Source organism: Gossypium raimondii, chromosome 8 (genome assembly GCF_025698545.1).
Source record: "Gossypium raimondii isolate GPD5lz chromosome 8, ASM2569854v1, whole genome shotgun sequence".
Classification (NCBI taxonomy): Eukaryota; Viridiplantae; Streptophyta; class Magnoliopsida; order Malvales; family Malvaceae; genus Gossypium; species Gossypium raimondii.
In genome coordinates, this window is record NC_068572.1 from 12,007,567 (window position 1) to 12,029,509 (window position 21,943).

A 21,943-nucleotide genomic window follows, 5' to 3' on the forward strand; every position below is an offset into this window, starting at 1 on the left:
CTTATATATGATTTAAACACATGAGATATTTGTTATATTTTGTACTAAAAAGGGTGCTATTTATGCACAATGAAAATCCGTACAGTATGTGAAATTAAATGATATTGATTGATACCAACACAATGGTAATATGAAAGATTGGAACACTGTTTCTATTTATTAAAAGTACGTGATTATTGAGGACATGTTGAGCATGTCAAATGAAGTTGAAAAGTATTGAGATATGATTATGTATGAGATTTTGTGACATATTGCATATGCATTGGGTTGAGATTTTGTGGTTGACGGAGGAGTTTCGTGGAGTACGGGCAGCATATTAAGTTCGCGTTATTCATAGTTAGTGCATTGCACTTGGAGTACTGAGGGGAATGGCGATTTATCACATTTTTACTGGCAGAATTTTCTGCATATTGTTATCGGTGGTTTTAACAACAACAAGCTTAAGCCCATAATGTTTTGGAGTTCGGATGACGGGTTCTGGGGAACTCGTGGTGTGGCGGATGGCATGGGTAGGAACCTTTTTGCATTGCATCATGCTTACGACATATTCAAATGTTATTGATTTATGCTACGTGTTGTATTCTGTTGCATTGAATGGTATCGAAATTAATGATTGTTACTCGAATGAATGATGACCCATGCTCATACACCGTTTAACATTAATTTGATAATGGCTATGTAAAGATATGAAATTCCTATGATGATTTTGTTTTCTTCTATTAAAGCTAATCTATTTCACTGTTTTCAATATTTGTGTTTGTTTAAATAATTGTTCGACTCACACTAAATTTTTCATAAGCTCACCCCAAATAGTGTTGAACTTTTCAGGTAAACCTTGAAATTAAGACTGGACTCGGCATTCAGGGAATCACCTTAGACCTCAAAATTTTTTTTAATAAGTATTAATCAGTCTCTATTGGTTTCTGTTTGTAATTTTTAATGACTTCTAGTCTGTGGCTTGGTAACTTTTCTTCTAGGATTTTTGCATGCATAGATTAATCAAGCATAATAACTGAAAAATGCATGATATCAGGCTAAAGTAAAATTTGACATTGTTACCTAAATTCCGTTGCATTGCAAATGAACCGTTTTTGAAAAGAAACATATCGATAAGGCAACTAAGTTTCCAAAATGACTTAAAAAATGGTTTTTCCACTGCATTAGTTTAACATCAAGTTTTTTTAAAAAAAGAACGATACACAAACTATTTTTCTAAAACAACCTTATCAACAATAAAATGAATCCTAAGTATACACGACCGAACGAATGAATGCTTTTACACTAACTCAGAGTACAACTACGATTTTATCTAAAATGAGTTTATTTATGAAGTGTCAAGTTATTTGGGAGCCTCTACAATATGGAAAAAGGTAAATAAATGCCTACTTGAGCATTGTAGATGAAGCAAGAGCTAAGGTGAGTGGTCTAGTACATTGTATTTAAACTCTGGTACGCAAGATAAGGTAACATATGTGAACCCCTACTTAATTAATATGCAAACCTACTGTGTGTGTTAGTATGCGAACTATATTTTATATGCATGCGAACTACGTTATACTTTCATACGAGCCCTAAAGTATACTATGCGAACCTTATATGTGATATGTGAAACCTTGTATGTTAACATGCGTCCTTGTATGACAAACTGTGAGCCTTATTGTAGTGTTAGCCAAACCCTTGTGTGAGCCATACCTATATGTGAGCTACCCATTGTGCAAACCCCTATCACCTGACACATGTGAGCCCTCCTGTATGTTGTGTATGAACCTTACCTATGTACAAACCTTACTTATGTGTGAACAACGCCATGTTATTTTGTGTATTGTGTTATATTTGTGTATTGTGTTATATTGTGAACCGTGCTAACTTAACGAATTATATTATTATGGCAAACTATGTTAATTTGGTGATTTGTATTAATGTGGCGAATTGTATTAATTTTTCAAACTGTTTATAATGAGATTTTGAGTTGTATTGTATGTAAGCTAAGTTATTGCGTGCCTTATGCTAAATAAAATAAACGAATTGATGTGAGCTAGGACATGAATGATATGTGAACTGTGAATTATGTGTGCAAGCTATGTTGTATGCAAACTATATCACTTACGAACCATGCTTTATAGCGATCTATATGAGATGTGAGTAATTTAAATTGCGAATTATGATATTATGAACTATGAATTTTGTATTTTCTAATAATGTATGAGCTCTACTTAATTGCGAGTCTATTATACTGAATATTGTGAATGTGTTAAAAAGATATGCAGGCATTGTGACTTCATGGAACCCTTAGATATAGTTAGCATGCCATAGGATTGTGAGTACTCACCCTCTTTATTGCGATAGGTGTTATGCCCAAAGCTAGCGTTGGAGAGATAAGGGAATGTCATGCATAGCTCCATTCAACGGAGACAATGTAGGACTCTATGAGTCGAGGGTAAAGAGTGTGTCAGCATTTGTGCTACATTATATCAAAGACAGCGTAGGGCTCTTTCTGTAACGCCCCAAAATTTTTAATTCTTGTTTTTGTGTTTACGTGACATAAGTACTTGTCTACTTCAATGGTTAAATGCTCTGGGTGTGTGTGGGAGGTTCCAAGTTCAAGCCATGACTTGGGTAAATTTTAGTATTTTTATAAATAAAGCCTTAACCTAGCCTAAAAGGCTTAAGTTTAATAGTTGGTAATTAAATAAAAGAATGGGCCTACTGGTTTAGTGGTTAAGTGGAGTGTTTGATTGCATGAGGTCTTGAGTTCAAATCCATGCTGGAGCGTAAGCGTTATTTTTGCGCAGTGATGGAAAAGTATTTCGACAGAGTGGGATTCTGGAGTGGTTGTAGGTTAGTAGGATTAGTGGGAGAAAATTTAGGGATATGTGGTAGCTATCGATATCATCTAAGTTTCTATTTCGTTTTTATTTTCCCAAATTTTAGCATTCTCCTCTTTTCCCCAATTTTTTTGCCGTCCTATTCTTCTTTGCCTTGCCGAATTTTTGCTCCCTAGTCCACCCTCTCTGTTTGATTTTTCTACTATCCCATTTTCCGGCCAGCAATTGTATACACTCGTTCTGTAAGTATCTGACTGCCTCTATTTTATTGTTTCTTAGCTAGTTCCTAAAAAGGATTGTTTCTAAGATGTAGGCTAACTTTGAAAAATCACCATAAATTGTGAAAATCGAATTAGAGAATGAAAAAATATGGGATTAAAAATATTTGAGTTTAGTTTCTCTTAAAAGAAACGAACTAAGCAAAAGAATTTCATATTATGAGATATTTGAATTTTAGTGAGATAGGGTCAGAATGATTTTGGAATCCCCTGTCCTGACTTTGGAAAATTATTAAAAATTGTATAAAAATAATTATGGGTTATAATTTATATTTTTAAAATCCTAAATGAGTATATTTTCAAGAAAAACAAACGGGAACATCATCCAATTCTTTATGAGAAGATAATTAAGTTTTAGTGCAGAAAGGTCAAAACTATTAGACAACAGAGCAGGGGAACTTTAAAAAAAACTGTACTTATTGGCTAAACCAAAAATTCTAAAACTTTTATGGTAAGAAGATATGTGAGTCTAGTTTCAGGGAAAATTTGTGGATCTTAATTCGGAATTTTGTAGCTTAAGATACAAATAATTTAGTAACAGTGACTCGTAGACAGCTTTGAAGGATCATATAAGTAAATAGTGGAAACACATATAAATAATTAACTAGCACGAGTTACATTAAAATGGATCACGAGGCCAAAGCCAATTTAGGCCATGTGGGTCACAATGGCGTGTGGACCCACACGGGTGAACATCATGGGCTTGTAGGCCCATTTTCACTGTTTGACTGATAGGGTTGCACGGGTCGCCCAAGTCGACTGTGAACCTACTGTAGGGTCAGTAAGTTTACCTAGACCCCTAATTGATTGAAATGATTGTATGACTGATATGATTAAGCCTGATGATGTCCCACTGATTTGATATTGTATGCCCTGTTTACATGCATGATATTATGTTATAGTATGTCATATCTGTATATTGCATTACATTGGGTTAGGGGATTATAATGTTCAGAGGAAGTGTACTGAAGGGCCTCGAGCCTAATTTACTGACAGCTCAGCTGCAAACTACTGTCTAGTGCCGCATTTGATACTACTTAGAGTGTAGGGATGGGTGGGTTTATTATATCCCCACATGGAGTGTAGGATTGGACGGAGATAGTGTGTGGAGGCTGGATGGGTAGGATTTTTGTGACTGTATATCTGTTATTGCTACTAATTCTGTGATGGGCTAAAGCCCTACTGCATGACTGTTTTTGTACTGAGATGGGCTAAGGCCTAAACTGGACTGATACTGATACTGAAACGAGCTTAAACCCAGACTGTGATTATCTGTTTACTGTCTGTTCATTTGTATGGGGATTACACACTAAGTTTACGTAAACTCACCCCTTCTATTTAATTTGTACAGGTAATCCCCAGATTTAGGCGGATCAGTGCAGCAGAGGACTCAGTGGTGGCCACACGACTTTTTTTACACTGTTTATTATCTATTTATGATTTTACTTTTATTTAGGAGTATTTTGCTATAATTATGGCCTTTATGAGTTTTGGTTTAAAATTTGAATTTTATACGGTTTTATGATTTAAATCTGCTAGTGTTAGGTAACACTCGGGTTTTCAAATGAAATTAATGTTTTATCAAAAATACCACGAATAAGCAAATTGTTTAAAAGCTTCCGCAATAAAAATAAAAAAATGTTTTGAAATTGAATAACAATTTTTAAATGAATAATATTTTGAAAACGAATGACACGATTTGAAGATAACATAAGTTAATAAAAAATATGGTTAAATAGAAAAGAGGATTTAGTGAAGACAAATTTTTCGAAAAGCACTACCATGTGACATTGTCAGATTCGGCCATAACGTCTAGGTCGAGTTTGGGGTGTTACACTTTGAGTCCAAAAGTGAGGCGTTATAAGGAGATTCATTTATCTAATGAGTGGTGATAGAGTCCAATTATAAGTGGTGATAGAGTCCCCTATATGTTTCATAATCACAAAAATGTCAATTCATCATTATTTGAGATATATATGAGATACGGTGTGGTATGAACGAATTGTTATACTTAATGAATTATTATATTGAATGAATTATAATATTTAATGAATTGTTATATTGTATGAACTGTTATATTGAATGAATGTTATTATGCATGAACTGTTATTTCATATGAACTATTATTTTATGTGAACTGCCTGTTCTATGTGAACTGTTTAATTCGTGTGAACTGTGATAAAAAGTGAATCGTTAAAGTATGTCTATTTTCTTAACATGACTACTGTGTTTATTTGTAGTATGTTTGAGCACTCAATAAGCTTCAATAAGCTTACTCTCTTTTTAAAAAAATGCAGTGATGTAACGTGAGAGGAGGTGTGGAAGTGAGTTATCCAAGTGATCCATAATGAGGGTATGTTGATGTGTTCCCAACCCAAATGAGGAAGGTAATGTGGGACCAAATAGTGGGATTTAAGATTAGACTTTGTTATAATCGTTGGGTTGTAATTGGACATTATGGACTCTTTAATTGGTTTGATTTGGAACTTTTATTACTGCTTTAGATAGATTATTGATTGGTAAATTAGGAATGCTTGATGAATGTTTTGATTAATTGATCGACTAACTTGTAAGTGCAGGTGGAAGAGTTACTGGTCGTTGAGGTAAGACCAAAATGTTTCATATGTGTTTTGAAAGCAACATTTTCTTTGTATGCATGAGATGTAAAATTGGACTAATCACATAAATTGTTAGTTGTCTGCGAACTAATTAAATGACAAATTTTATGAAATTGTGCGTAATGTTTAATTGATCTTTCGAAACAAGACTTATACATATAATCCTATAATACTAATTTCAAATCTTGTGAAATAGAGTTTTTCCAATATTTTACTATATTACGATTTAAATCTAATCACATGTTTTTAAATAAAACGGTTTCCAATATCCTTTCAAACATAGCCTTTCAAAATACCTTCTTGCATGCACGCATGTGTAATTGAATCTTTTGGGGTATTTTGTTTGCTAGATATTAAGTTTTTTCTTGTTGTTAATTGAATGACCAGACTAGCGCAACAGAAGCATGATTATAGACTTTTTAAATATTCTTTGAATAATTGTGTGGTGTGAATGGTTGGTTGGTATGCTTTGTGGTGGTCTAAACAGAGAGCCACTTTGGTGGCTAATGTGACATTCGAAATTTGGGTTGAATCGTCCCGATCGGGTTTGGGGGTGCCACAGACTCGATTCGACTCGACTAGGATTTCATTTCACACAAATCGATTCGAAAAAATTATAAATCGAGTTAAGATGATAAAATAGGACTTGTCAACTCGATTAACTCACCCCTATGGATGAATCATGATAAGAAAGGTGGAACTAAGGTGTTGTCAGCAATTCAGCTTGTAACAACCAAATTTTTAATGGTACCGAAAAAGGCGGTTTCATAATCTTATTTCTATGAATAGAGTCTATAAATATTAATATTTAATTTTATGAGGCTATTATAAAATTTTATTAAAGATTGTTTTAGTAATTTTGTCGAATTGATAGTTAGTAAAGGTATAATGACTAAATTTGTAAAAGTCTAATCGCTATAGGTTTTTAATTGGTCAAAGGCTTAAGGACTTAAATTATAATTAACCAAAGGTCCAAAATAGCAATTAAACCATTTTGGAAAGTGTGTTAGTGGCTGATGATGTCTTTAGTTAATTAAAGTATGTTTAACTTAATTAAACTTAGTTAATTAAGTTTAAACTTAAGTCTAAAAAGAAAAAAAATAAGTGGAATGAAAGAGAGTTTCATCTTCTCAACTCATCCATAACTGGAACAAAAAGAAAGCATAAAGAAGAAAACCCTTTGAACAGCTTTGTATATTCGGCCCTTAATTAGGTAAATATTCTAAATCATTTTCTTGTAATTTTTATATTTTTAAGGTCATGGGAGCTTAATTTAGCTAGCCCATGTACCAATTTACAAAATTTTTAACATTTTTGAAAGTTTTCATTGATGATTTCTTGAATAAATTGGTGTTAAAATGATAGATTTTAACCTTAAATATGAAAAAAAACTAGATTGTAAGTTTAATTGTTAGTTTTGTACAAAATGACTAAAGTGAATAAATTGTGAAATTGATGTGAAATTCTTGTAATAATAGATAGTAGGAGTCCTTAAGGGATGTAATTGAGATCAGTTTTGAAATTGAAGCTCAAAATTGAAAGATATTGTTATTTCAGTTTCAATGACTAAATTGAATAAAATGCAAAATTTAAGGGGCATTCAGAAAATGGAATTAAATAGGTTCATGTATATCATGGAATGATATAAAAATATTTGGTATTGATGAATTGTCTAAAATAATTGTTTAAATCAAGAATTGAATCAAACCGGAGATAATTGGGAAAAAGCCAAAATTGTCGAATAGTCCTTGAGAATTCAATTTGCTTGTTGTTTTGACCAAGTAAGTTCATATTATATTTATAACTTAGACTGTATGTATTTGAATTATATATATGTATATTTGATTGTAATTAAATTGGTTGTGAATTGGTACAAAGGTGAGAATTGGACTAAATTAAAAAGTTATATTAATATGTGTAATAGATGCCCATGTGAACTTAGTAAAGGTTAGGATACAATTGGCATGCCAATAGGTTTTTGTACACGCTTGTATGGGATTAGTTACAAATTTTATCGATATCCAGCATTTGTTGCAGACTAGAAGATACATGTGACATAAGCTTAGCTTGGACAAGTAATGTTATGTCATTTTAAAGGTTTAGCCTGAACAAATAACCTAAAATATATATTTTCAGCTTGGACAAGAAATTGGATGTATCGTTATAAAGGTTTAGCCTAGAGTTGTAACCTAACACAAATTTATATTCACGAGCAATTGGTGTGGTGTATTTACTTGTGTATCTAAGTATGTTTACTAGAGTTCATTGGGTGAAACAGATTACATGAATTGAGAAATAAAATGAGACATATATAATCTTGATATTCATTTGTGAATTGTTGAATTTGAACTTAAACAAGGTATTGAAGAAATGATATGAGCATGTATGCAATTGTTTCATTCCATATTAAATAAGTTTGAGTTGGTTAATAAAAATGACATAAATTGGCATGATATGTTATTGTGGTATTATATGTTTTATTTACAAGTTAAAACTCACATTATTGATGTGTGGTTCGTCATATCTAGCCAACTATGCCAAGCTTATTAACTTATTGTGTTTAATTGAAAGATAAGGTAAGTTTTTGTTTCATGTCTATGAAATTACTAAGTGTCATATATGTTTACCCCATTTGTTTTTCCTTTTTCCTTATAGATCATCACCTTGCAAAACGTGTCAAGTCGGATCGTCTCAGAACTCAAACTATCATCGAACTGGTAGTTTTTTTTATCATTTTGAGTCAAGGGTTGTGGCATGTATATAGGTGTCTTGGTATATACTTAAATGTATAAAAGGCTTGATGAATTATTATCTTGTGATGAATGTGGTACATGATGATGATTTTGAATGTTGGACATGGTATGTTTGAATTTACATGCTTTAGTTATGTGTTAATGAATGGTTATCTTAGTTCATGGTTAAAGTCATGAAAGTTTTGATGTTGAATTGTGTATATATGCAAATGTGAGTTAGGCTAAACATAAGTGACATGGTTGGATGGAATACTTGGGATCAAATATGTTTTAAATGATGAGTGATGAAAAAATGTGGTTTAATTTGGTTAGCTGATGGCTATGTTTGAGGTTTATAAGCCATTGATGCGCATAATGTAACAAAGTGCGTAAATGAAATGAAATGGTATGTTTCAATATGGTAAACTATAGGTAAAGATTGATGCTTGGGTGATTTGGTTGGTATGTCCTAAAGGTATTGAATTGCTTGAGTTTAATTGGTATATATGTAGTAAATGTCTTGTTAAGAAGTTGAATTCGAGTTTGAACTTGATTAATATATTTTAGGAATGTTTTGAACCAATTGAAATTGATACTTAAAGTAAGGTTTGGTTGAAACTTTGAAATAGGTACCAAAAATGTGCATTTTTCCAAAAATAGGATCTTAATGGTTTGTTTATTTTGCTGCAATACCATAGCCTCAATGTTGTGATATTCATCTTGTTTTATTGTGAAAATTTTGCAATTTGGTCTTTAGGTTTGGAAGTTTGGTTACTATCTTTGACTCTGGGATGGTACTAAGCTTTCATAAGCAAGAATAAGACTCGAAAATGATTTATTATTGTAATTTGATCATGATTGATGTTTAGTTGCACGTGTGAATGATTATTTTACTGTAAATTTTATTGTAGTTGCTCTGGCAATGAATGTAGCATCTTGTAGCTCAGACCCAACGATTAGGTCGAGCAAGGGATGTTACACAGCTAGCCGAGGATGTTTATTGTTATAAGAACATTGAGTTGGTAAATTAATATGTTATGAAGACCCCTTTGGAAATGCTAGAGGTGCGATGAACCAATGTGAAACCTGTTGAGTTATTAGTGGGATTATCACTTATTAGAGAGGTGGGTTGTGTCAAACTTTGTTGGAAAAGTGGTGATGCAAGCTAGGCAGTTAAATTGAGTAAATGCTACGAGTGAGGTAAATCTCAAACACTTTCCTAGTGTTTTACATTACAACTTATCGTTGGCTTGACAAAAACACAATGGCCCTTCAGAGTTTTGAAATGGGTAAGCTGAGGGGCTTACAAACTAGAGTTAGTGGCGATACTCAAGGTTAACTCAACGTTCAATGTAGGTGTGTCGAAGCCTATTCGTGAGGATCAAGGGGATTCGAATCGAGGCAAGTCACAATGGGGTTAAGTAAGAGTGGTGGACTCTTGCAAACAAATGTACAAAGGAGAAAAATAGTTCGACTTAGAAGAGAACAAAGACAAGTCAAGGTAAATGCTTCAAGGGGCGAAACTACTTAATGGAGAGAATGGTTGGGAATCAGCCAAGGCATCATGGCAGTTTCAAGACAAGTTAGACAAGTGTCATTCGAAGGACGCAACGAGGGCATCGCAAGAATGAGTAGGGGAGAATGTCTCGGGTCACGAATCATAGCCCGCGATGAATACACACATAACATCCCATAAATGTCAACTAATTAAATGGGACTTATTTGACCCACTTAAACTGGCCCGATTCATGGAACTTTTGGAGAATACCACTACTTGAAGCCTTGGTGGCCCAGTGAAACACTCTAGTAATTTATATTTTACTGGGGTGAATATTTTGTAATCCTAAGGTATAATATAAGTGTTTAAATCCCTTAAGACTCTCATATTGTAGATAGGCTTTAATCTTAATCGTTGATGTAATTTAGATTGTATTGTTGGATCAAGGAGAGCTTAATTATAAATAAAGGTATTCCTCATCATTTATAATCATCTCATTCATAGTTATTGAATATATTTTAGAGTATTTACTCAAACACCTTGTGTGCATTGCTTTCTTGTGGCTTTTTAGTTCAATTCAAGTTTCTTTATGCTTCCACTTTATTTCAATGTCTTGGAGAATTTTCTTTGTGAATTTTCACTTTCGAGAGTAAGACTGACTTAGGTGGATTTGAACATAGAAATCGCTTAAAGTCACACGGTTTGCCAAACTAAAGTTATAGCCCCGTGACATATGCGTGTGGAAACAAAAAATATAGAACACAAATAATAAAATTAAAATGTGTAAAAATATTAAAATAAAACTTTAGCTAAGTTGTAAATTAAAAATTTTACTAATGCAATTTATTTGAGTTCAAACCTCATCCTATGCATCTTTTTATTGATTTTTCTTTAAAATAAAAAGACTAAAATAAGCTCGAATAATATAACTTGTTTTTATTACGAAAGGGCATATCCATAATTTTTCTAACCAAGTTGATGTACTGGTTGAGGGTGACACCAACCCTGTTAGGAGCTTAAATAATAGTATAGATATATAAATGATGGAAGTAATAAAGTGTGCATAATAAAATTAAAATGTTAGCTAAGTGGTAATTTAAAAGTTTTTTTAATGCAATTTATTTAAGTTTAAATCTCGTTATATGTATCTTTTTTATTTTTAAATAAAAACTAAAACACACTCAAATAATATATATTATTTTAATTATGAAAGGAGATTCATATTTTCTTAATCAAATTAATAATTCAATTTAAATGAATCAGTAGTATATTACTTGAAGAAAAAAAAGGGTGGTTATGATATAAACAAGGATAGCAATAGTAGTTGTGATTTTAGCTGATTTATATAATTATTTAGAAATGATTTCATCATTGAAATGGGGAATATCTTTGTACTAATAGACATAAAACCAAAAGTAGATATTTGAAAGGTATGAGTAAAGAAGTGACCATTAACGTCTATTTAGCAGTGCTTAAAAAAAATATTTCTAGCTCCAAAAGTATTTTTGGAAGAAAATTTGTGTTAAACAAACTATTTTTTACTGAAATTTTTGACTTTTCAGAAGTGCTTTTGAAAAGTACTTCTGAAAAGGAGAAGTTAATTTTTTTTTATTTTTCTCTTCCAAAAGTACTTTTGGTGCTTAATTACTTTTTCACCCCTCCAATAACATAGTACTTTTCCATTTTTTTGTGCTTAATTACAAATATGTTAAATTTATTAATTAAAAAAATATATATATATTTTTTAAAATATTAATTACAAATATTTAATGGTTATATTTAAATATTTAAAATATAGTTTATATATTCTTATTAAATTTTATAAATAATTAATATTTATTGCTTAAAAATATTTAAAATTTATATTTCATATATTAAAATATTATCAAGTTATAATAATTTTTATATTCTTACTAAAATATAATAATATTAACTAATTTAAAAATTATTTAAATACATATTTGTTGCTTGATAATAACATGTCTAAAATAGACATTTTATTTCTCAAAAACACTTTTTTTACAATAATACTAAACACTCAAATTTTAAACTAAATTTTTTAAAAGCACTTTTCAAAAATATTATCAAACTAGCCGTAAACATACCCACAAGAATTGTCATCTCGAATACAGGCAGAGGGCATATAAATCATATGCTTAATGTGAGTCATTGTCCAATTCTCGCACTCAAAATAACTTGCAAATTTAAATCATACTCTTTTAATTAAAAATACACACATCACCACCATTCTATATTATTTTTTATTTTTTTAAATTTGACTACTTAAAAAGTGCAACCTTTTCATATTGATATACAAATATAAATATGATTTTTTCCTATTAAAACCATATTTAATATTTTAAAATTATAAATATATAAGTTTTAAAATAATAAAATTATATTTTATTGTTGTAAAAATATTATTTAATTCCGACCCTTGAAATTTTTGGAGTTTGTCTCTAATTTTATTTGTACTTTTATTTTAAAAACATATTATTGCATGTATAATATAATATTAACTTGTTATTTTTACATAAGACAAAAAGAAATTCACATCATTTAGTTCATGATTTTAATCGTTTGAGTCATGATTAAAATTTTAAAATTCAAAATGAGAACATGACTTAAAGTCACTGTGATTTCACCTATCCCTATTCATTTTCAATAGAAGAATGACAAATTGGATTTTTTCCTCATAATTTTCAACTTTTTTTTCTCCTGTAACACTGCTAAAAATTAGGAAGAAAAATTCGATTTGTCATTCTTCTATTGGAAAATGAAGAGATAATATGAAATCACAATTTTATACAATTCTTTCTCTAACTATAAAATTATTAGTAAAAATTGATTTAACATATTGATTTATTATTATTTGGGTCATTCAATTCAATAATTTATAGAAAGTTATTAAGAAAATAAAATAAAAAATCCCGGAAAAGCGGAGCGTAATTGAAGTTATATTTGTAATAAACAGGAGTCTGAATGGAAGAGTTAAATTGCGAGATACAGTCTCCCCCAGAACTGCTCCCAATGAATGTGAGAGGGAGGATCACGTCTCAATTTGTCTCACCTTCATTGTCTAGGATAAACCAATACTTACTCCTTTATTTTCTCAACTTTTCCCACAAGCTTTGATCATTTTTTTTAATTTAGATTATTTCATATCATTACTTAAAAAAAATTTTAAATATATATATATATATATATATTTTTTTGTGATAGTATGACATAATATTAAAGAATCACATCATCATACTTGATGAAATCTAAATTCAATGATTAGCTTTTAAAAATTATCAAGTTTCAATATTAATATAGGCCAAGAAAAGTTTAGGGACAAAAGAAAAAAAACTACAAAGTTTAAGGATTCAACCAGTGAGTGAATAAAGTAGACATTCGCAAACTACAACCCTTATTTTAAATTTATCTCCAAACTTCAAAACATTTTAATTACATCTTAAATTATGGTCCTCATTTTAAATTTATATTTAAACTTTAAAATATTCTAATTGCTTTCCTAAGTTATCGATGTTATGTCAATCAAGTCCTTTGATTATTGAAACCAAAAGGTTAACCATTAAATGATATGTAAAATTTTAAGTAACATAATTTAAAATGAAAACTTTAAAAACAGTAAAATTTTGTTGTATATTAAAAATAAAATATAACCGAAAAAGGTGAATGATAATCTATGTAAAAACTTCAAAAACTTTAAAATTAATAATAAATTATGTCGAATAAAATTTAATATTTTATTTAAGGGTTAAATTAATAAATTTGGAGATATAAATAGAATATTTTAAAGATGAAAGGCCTATCATAACATTGTCTGTCTAGAATGATGGATTAGAATAGAGGCAAAAAGGATAGGGACACAATCACTATCAGCCAGCGTATCGCGTATCATATTCTAGTTTGGGTCTTCCTTCCCTTCCCTTCCCTTCTTCTAAGCATAATTTTAACACGCTTACGCCTTACGCCATACGCATTTGCCCGCACGTTGTTTTGTGCTCTGTGTTTCTCAATAAATTCCTTATTCCTACAAAACCCCCCAAAATTAAAGAAGGATCAAACCGACCCTTTGCAATTCCAAGACACAAGAACCAAGAGACATACCACGATGGCAACAACGACGGAGAAGCAAGCCATGGTTGTTGGAATCGACGACAGCGATCACAGTACTTACGCGCTGCAGTGGATCCTCGATCACTTCTTTGCTTCTTTCGCTTCCAATCCTCCTTTCAAGCTCGTCATCGTTCATGCCAAGCCTACTGCTTCTTCTGCTGTTGGTCTCGCCGGACCTGGTTTGAATTTACCCTCCTTTTTTCTTTTGGTTCAAGTACCGTGTGTTTTAGCTTTCTTATGGAGGTATAATTATTGTAGGAGCTGCTGATGTATTGCCCTATGTGGATGCGGATTTGAGGAAGATCGCTGCCAGGGTTGTTGAGAAAGCCAAGGAACTCTGCCTTAGCAAATCGGTATTCATCAGCTACTTGTTTTACTTTTGTAGCCTAATTAAAGAAGGATATTAGCATCCAATCTAATGGTTTTTTGGTTTCGGTGCAGGTACATGATGCCGTAGTTGAAGTGGTGGAAGGTGATGCAAGGAATGTTCTCTGTGACGCTGTAGAAAAACACCATGCCTCCGTTCTCGCTGTTGGTAGCCATGGTTATGGAGCTATAAAGAGGTATTAAAACCTATGTCTGATCTCTTTTTAAGTTTTTAGATGAACATTGGGAACTTTTTACTCTTTGATTTACTATGGCTTGTTCATTAAGTTTCTAATCACTAAAAAATGGATCATTACTTCCACAAGAAAAAATCGATGGTTTATTTTGGTTCTATGGGGATGAGTTCTCAAATAATGTTAATGCATCTGTATAGAACATCTTCTCCTTTCTAGTTTTTTTGGTTTAGTGGGTTTGCCCCTTTTCCCCTCTTCCCTTTTTTAGGGTTAGACCTAACCCATAGACCTCATCTACAATATGATATATATCATCTATATATGTATAAGTAGGCTTGCCAGTTTTGATCCAAATCCAAAAACCCGATCCGATTAATCCAAATCCGAACCCAACCCAATGCTACTTGACTGTAAAAAGTCAATGATCTGAACCTGCCTAACTCAAAACCAAAAATATCAAAACCCGGAATGACCTGCACAAGTAATTCGAAATGACATAACCCAAGGTGCCCAGAAACTAGGCTTACTAACCTGAAATGTTCCAACCCTAAAATGACATGTAAGTGGCATGAAAATTTTGAAATCAGAATTGATCTGATTCAAAACCAACCCGATCTTATTTTACATTCGGCGGTAGCTCTGCTATTTGATATTTTGCAGATTATAAGCTGGTTTTTGTTCTCAATATTATAGCTCCTGTTATAGAACCTTTCATTTTTCATATGCTGTGATGAATAAGCACTGAAAAAGAAATTGCCAAACTTTCAACAATTTAAGAATGACCTTATTTCAGTCCCGCTTTTAACAAATGATCATATATTGTATTACAGGGCTGTTCTTGGCAGTGTGAGTGATTATTGTTCTCACCATGCTCATTGCTCTGTGATGATTGTGAAGAAGCCGAAGATCAAACATTAATCTCAGCAATAAAATTGAACAAACAACTGGGGTTGCTGCATATTTTTAGTCGCCTAATAACACTATGGTGTTGCACACTGGGACTGTAATACCAATCATGCTGAATATTAGATATTGGTGTAAATAAGCAGAGTTTACACGATTCTTATGTCTTAATGTTTTTTAATTAGCTTGTACAAGTGTTATTGGAATATTCTATACTTAAATCTGTCATGCGAGTGTTGAAATAGTTTTTGGTAGCCCGGAAATCAGGGTTTGTTTTTGGTAGTATTGCAGATGATGATCTTGCATATGAACTTTGAACTGCTATGGATATATTTTAATATATGGACTTATTTTGGTACCATTATTTATGATTACTTTTGGTGTTTCTTTAGTTTATAAAATTAGATATTTTTTTTTCTTTTTGGAAAATGGAAATTATTCAGAAGTTTTTATTTCGATTAGGTGTAGCCATTACAACTCAATTCTATGGGCCCATCAGAAACCATAGTTTGATTCAATGGAATACCTATTATGGGTTTATTCCATTACAACCCAATTTTGTGTTTAAGCATGGAAAGTGGGCATTTCTATTCGTTTCTTTTTCACTGACCCTCCCATTTTCTCACGTAAAAAGAAGTTCTCACTCAGCCCGATCTCAGTCCCGACCTCTCTTGCTTCCTTCGTCTCTAGCCAGTAACTGTCCTCCCCAGGTAAAACCTTTCGATTATTCCTTTCGATTTTCTTTCTGCCTCTTTTAGTAACCCTAACAAGACTGGTTCAAAGTCTTGAAATTGGAAATGGCAAATCTTTGTTTTGCCAAAAGAGTTATCTCTGTCTCCATCTAAATCTCTAATCTTTCAAAATTTTCCCCAGATTTGCAGTCGATTCATCTGCCTGTACTTATCTCTTCTCCCATTTTGATTTCTTTCTTTTATGATTTTTTTTGTCTGTTTGTTTGTCTTTCCATTTCTTTCCTCTCTTTTTAATCTATGGAATTAAGTAACATCTAATCACAACTAGTTTGTTCTTCTTCTTTTCCCACATCTTATACTTCTAAACAAAGCTCCTTTCCCTTGCATGCTATGGCCAGCTTTCTTCGAAATATTTCATCTCTTAAACGTTCTCTCTTCGCTCCACAGGTTTTAAAAACCTTACCCTTTTCTTTATTTTCTTCCATAACTTCATATCCTTTGTTTTTCTCATGTTTAATCTGATTGTCTTGCACTATGTTCATTTTTTTATATTAAAAAAATGTAGTTTAGTAACAGTAGAAATATATATATATATATGAAACCGTGAATCAACTTTTTTTTCTTTCTTTTTTTCCTTTTTGCAGGTTTGTGGATGAGGGGTGTTAAGGTCATCTTCTCGGCCGTGTAACTTTTCTTCTAAAGGTAACTGAAATTCCATTGGAAAGCTTCAATTTGAATGTCGGTACTCAAATATTGTTATTTGGGTATCTAGTATTCTAATTCTATGTTTGGTTAAATCACGTTTTGGTTTTTGAGTAGTATTTTTATTCAAGTAATCATCTGAATGTGATTGTAGAAGAGTGCTTTGTCATGGGATTTTATTAGATTAATAAATGTTTGAATTCTATAATGATATTTAATTGAAACAAGTCAATTGTACTGTAAAGCGTAGTGCTTACTGTAGTATCATCTTTTATCCAACAATAAAAATCATAAATTCATGCCATCTAAAAGATGGAGTTCTTTGCTCATTTTTCTTGAACTGGATTCATTTGAGTTAAAAGTGAAATCTAATACTTTTTTTGAATAAATGAAATATGATACTTTCTTGTGTTCGGTTATTTCTTTGTTTGTGTCCTATTGAAAGTAGAAAGAAATCCAAGTCAGATTCAAGTGATTCGTGTGATGAGAATATGTCCAAAAAATTATTAATTAGGCCATTTTTGTTGAATATAAGTATTAACCAAAAGAAAAGAAGGTGCATTAATGAAATTTACTTTAGTTTTTATGTACAAGAGTGCTGGTAGTTTTTATGCACAAGAGTGACATACTATTACTTGGTACCTTGTTTGCTTTGCTTGATTTGCCTTGGAGGAGGGTTAAAGAATTGGAATTAGTAGCCTTTGAGTTGTTTGCCAACCATGAATTTGACACTACCTAACATGATATATTTATCTTATGCTTTTCTGATATACTTGTCATCATATATCTAGAGTTTGAGCATAAATGTAAGAGCATTTGTTTTACTTAGGGCTCCTTTGGATGCCAACGCACAACAGTGCGTTGAATTTTTTCCCCTTTATTATCAATCTCACTGCACTGGACTGGACTGTGGACAGCCTTTGGATGTGTTGGCTTCCAGCACAGTGAGGAGTTTCTACTGCACTGGACAGCCTTAAGCTGACTGGTGGTAAAAGCTCCAGTAGGGCAGTAGACATTTTTAGAAGACAATAATACCCTAAATATTATACCAAACCCCATTCATTCTCTTATCTCAAATTCAGCAAGATTCTTAGAAGAAGAAGAGCTAGCTAACCTTTCTAACAGGAACATGATTACGAGGATGTTTGGTTTTCAAATCAACAGTAAGATAAGGTTTGGGTTTGCTGATGAAGAGCTGAAACGAATCAAAACCAGCTTCACGAGCAGATTCAAAGTACTAAGTTATGGGCAATTCATTTGCATGATCCCAGTCTCCAAATGCTGGAATCTGCCCACTTCTCTTGCAATTATAATCCTAGTTAAACAGGCAAAACAAGAAAAATCCCACCTTAGATTTAGCTTTAAAGAAGAGATTCAAACAAGAAGAGAAACACAACTTACATCCATGGTGGTCGGCTGTTATTTTGAATCTAAAATAAAAATAAGAGCAAATTGAAAAGGTGTTAGGTGACTTTAAAGGGTTGTGTTTAAGGAAAGTGAGATGGAAAAGCTGAAAAGAAGATATGGGGATTCTCAAGGAAGTTAAAAGAAGATACAGATTCTAGTTTCAGAAATTACACTGAAGAAGAGAATGAATTTAATCTAGCAGTGATGTTATTACTTGGTCTATATTTTTTCCCCAATTTTGGCTTAAATTATTAGGCATTAGTTTCACAAACTGGAAAAAATAAGAAGGCAGGAACGGGTATTCAGAGAAGAAAAGAACATGAAGAAGAATGAGTTGGAATGGATGAGTTTAATCATATTTTTATTTTGGAAAAAATTAAATAAAAATAAAAATCATAAAATTCAGGATAAAAATATTAATATAATATTAAACTATAATAAAGAGATCATATCTCTATTTCATATAATTCTTACTCTAATATTTCATTACTTTAATAAAAAACACCTGAGAGAAAAATATAGTAGGAATAATAATACTAAAAAAGCAAATAATATAATTCAAAATTTCCATTTATCGTAATTTGTGTCATATTAGGGATGAAGTTAAATGATACTTTTTTATTAATTAAACATGAAACCGGAAAATTTCTAAAATTTAAATTGAATTGCGATAGTTAAATGGCTTATGGATTAAATCGTAGAGGAAAGTAAAGTGGTATGTTAAATGTAAGGAGGAAGAATTTAATTGATTGGAAACTGATAGGGATTAGTTGAGGAATTGGCCAAAGCCCTTGGGAGTAAATTGACCATGTTTTGTGGAGAAAGTAAATCATCTCCTTGGACCCTTGGGTGAGAGCAAAAGAAAAAGAGTTACTATAAAAAAATTAAAAATAATTATCATTTTATCTAATAAATAATTTAAATTAATTATATAATTCATTAAAATATTAGAAGACGCATTTTAATATTTTATTAAATGAATTTATAAATTCACATATTTTAATAGTTTTAAAAAAGTAAAATAATTTAAATAATTTCTATTATATATCAATTCTAATCTGATGTCTTTAATAGTTATTTTTTATTCTCACCTCACGCTACAGCTGCGTTTGAATCCAAATACACACTCCGCTATTGTTTCTAATCTCACCGTCACCGCTATTTTTAATCTCATCGGAGGTAAATACACCGCCCAACTAAACTAGCCCTTAGTTTGAGATTCCAGTGCTATATTATATGTCATCTTCAAATGGAACCTTACATACTGCATATAATCTTTGAAGCTAAGCCAACTTTTCTGTATTCATTCTAATATATTTTTTTATATATATTCAAAACATCACTAGTCTTTGTCCATTTTTTTAAAACAGTGTTGTTATATATCTCTTCTTTCGTTGAAAATTTGCAATTCTTTTTTCTTTTCAATTCAATTGTTACTATTTATGATTGGTTATGATAACATTTAAGAATAATGATTATTATCCATTCTTCTTATAGCTTCTCTCTGGTGTTTTTCCCTGCTGGCTTCTCTAGTTTAATACCCTGGTTTGAACTTAAACATCCCATCAATTTTTTCTAATTTTTTTGTAATTTGTCTCGGTTTAATTCTTTTCTAATTTTTCTTGGTTTAATAGAAGTATTGACTTTTAATTGGTTATATTATGGATTGATAGTATCAATACACTGTCGCAATTATGGATTGATTTTTAATTTTTCTAATTTTTTCTCGGTTTAATAGAAGTATCTTAATTGGTTATATTATAGATTGGCTTTTAATTTTTTTCTCGATTTAGATAACATGGACAAATTAATAACATCATACATTGTTGCAATTATTGACTTTTATTGGTTATATTATAGATTGATAGTATCAACAAATATTTAAATTTTTTGAGTTCAAATATTAATATATGTCTCTTATTTTCCAATTTTTTTAATTTTTGATACATTTTAAAGGAATATGTGTCACCTTTAAACATTGCTTGTTTAGTAAAATATTTTTCTTATATTATTTTTAATAATCTAGGAAAGAATTTTTGCTTATTTAAAATATAAATGAATTATGTCGATGAATGCCTCTGAAGCCTTCTATATAATAGAATATTAAAATGGGTAAACTACAAAAATAGTTATTTTTGTTTGTCTTAGGTTACATTTTAATCACTTATGTTTGAAATGTTACGTTTTAGTCACTTATGTTATTATTTTGTTACGAAGTAATCACTCTTCCGTTAAGTTACGTTATCTCCCTAACGGTAATCCTATGTGGCAGTCCAACTAGATTTTAAGTGCCAACTTGGATTTCCTTATGGGATGAGAATAGATTTTTAATTAAATAAGTTTAATTAATTAAAAATTTTAAACCTTAAATCTTAGTTAGAAAACCGTTCATCCCTCCCTTTTTTTTAGTTTTCTTTTTTAGTTGACTAAGAAAGCTATTATCATCAAAGCATTTTTCATCAAACACTAACTTGGCCTTCTTCAAGGGTCTCAACTCATCAGTTTCACATGCCTCCTCAGCATTAACTGGTTGGAGCTTCTAATGCCCACAAATTAGAGGAAATACTTGTCACTTTCAAGGAACCTACAGACAAATATTATAATTTTTAAGGAAAATAAAGATAGAGTGAAGAGTGAGAAGTTTGGCCTGAACTTTGCTGGCAAATTTGTTGTTTCGGATGGATAGGAGCTGAAACGATGGTTGCTCCACTAGTTATGTCATTTCACCTGCAATAGACAATGCAAGAGAGAGCCCATTCTGAGACGGGAATTCTTGATTGATGGCTTTGCAAGTTGTCAAAGGGGAAGGCATTCATTATGGAATCATGGCCCTATGACTGCCTTTGTTGGAGAAGGATTAACCATTTTGAAAATGAGCTCATTCTTTGATTTCAAAATCATCTAGAGAGTGCAAGTCGCATAGGTGTAAACATTCTTTGAACTGATGGAGCTAATGTTGCTTAAGTTGAGCTAATGAAGGAATTAGGATGATAGAGAAAAAATCTGAAGGGAGTCGGATCAAAGGGCAAGGGAAGAACCAAACCAGACTGCCCGAACAAAATTGCATTCAAGGAAGAGGTATTCAATGGATATCTTGCTTTGGAAAGACGCCTTGAGAAGAGCTCATTGGTTGGAAGGCAATTTCTGCAAATTTTTCAAAGGAAGATGATAATCTTATAAGAAAGTTTTAACCTTCATAAATTAATCCATGCTTTGCTAGAGGGTGAGGCCGCAGGTGTTAAGGATCAGACTAACACTGATGGGCATAGGGTTTTTTAATTGAAAAAGAAAACTAAAAAAAAGGGGAGATGAACGGTTTTTTAACTAAGATTTAGGGTTTAAAATTTTTAATTGATTAAATTTATTTAATTAAAAATATATTCTCATCCCATTAGGAAATCTAAGTTGGCACTTAAAATCTAGTTGGACTGCCACATTGAATTACCATTAGGGAGATAACGGAAGAGTGATCACTTCGTAACAAAATAATAACATAAGTGACTAAAATGTAACATTTTAAACATAAGTGACTAAAATGTAATCCGAGGCAAACAAAATTGACTATTTTTGTAGTTTACCCTATTAAAGTTTACTTGTTTTCTA

At 31.4% G+C, this 21,943-nt stretch overlaps 1 protein-coding gene across 1 annotated transcript; it reads left to right on the plus strand.

The window, feature by feature from the left end:
• The first annotated feature begins 13,843 nt into the window (after window positions 1–13,843).
• Window positions 13,844–15,913, plus strand: LOC105790821 (universal stress protein PHOS34). The gene is made up of 4 exons (XM_012618603.2): window positions 13,844–14,255; window positions 14,335–14,429; window positions 14,518–14,639; window positions 15,467–15,913. Exons 1-4 carry the CDS (start codon window positions 14,072–14,074, stop codon window positions 15,552–15,554), a joined length of 489 nt encoding a protein of 162 aa, XP_012474057.1. The 5' UTR covers window positions 13,844–14,071; the 3' UTR covers window positions 15,555–15,913.
• Window positions 15,914–21,943: the final 6,030 nt, after the last annotated feature.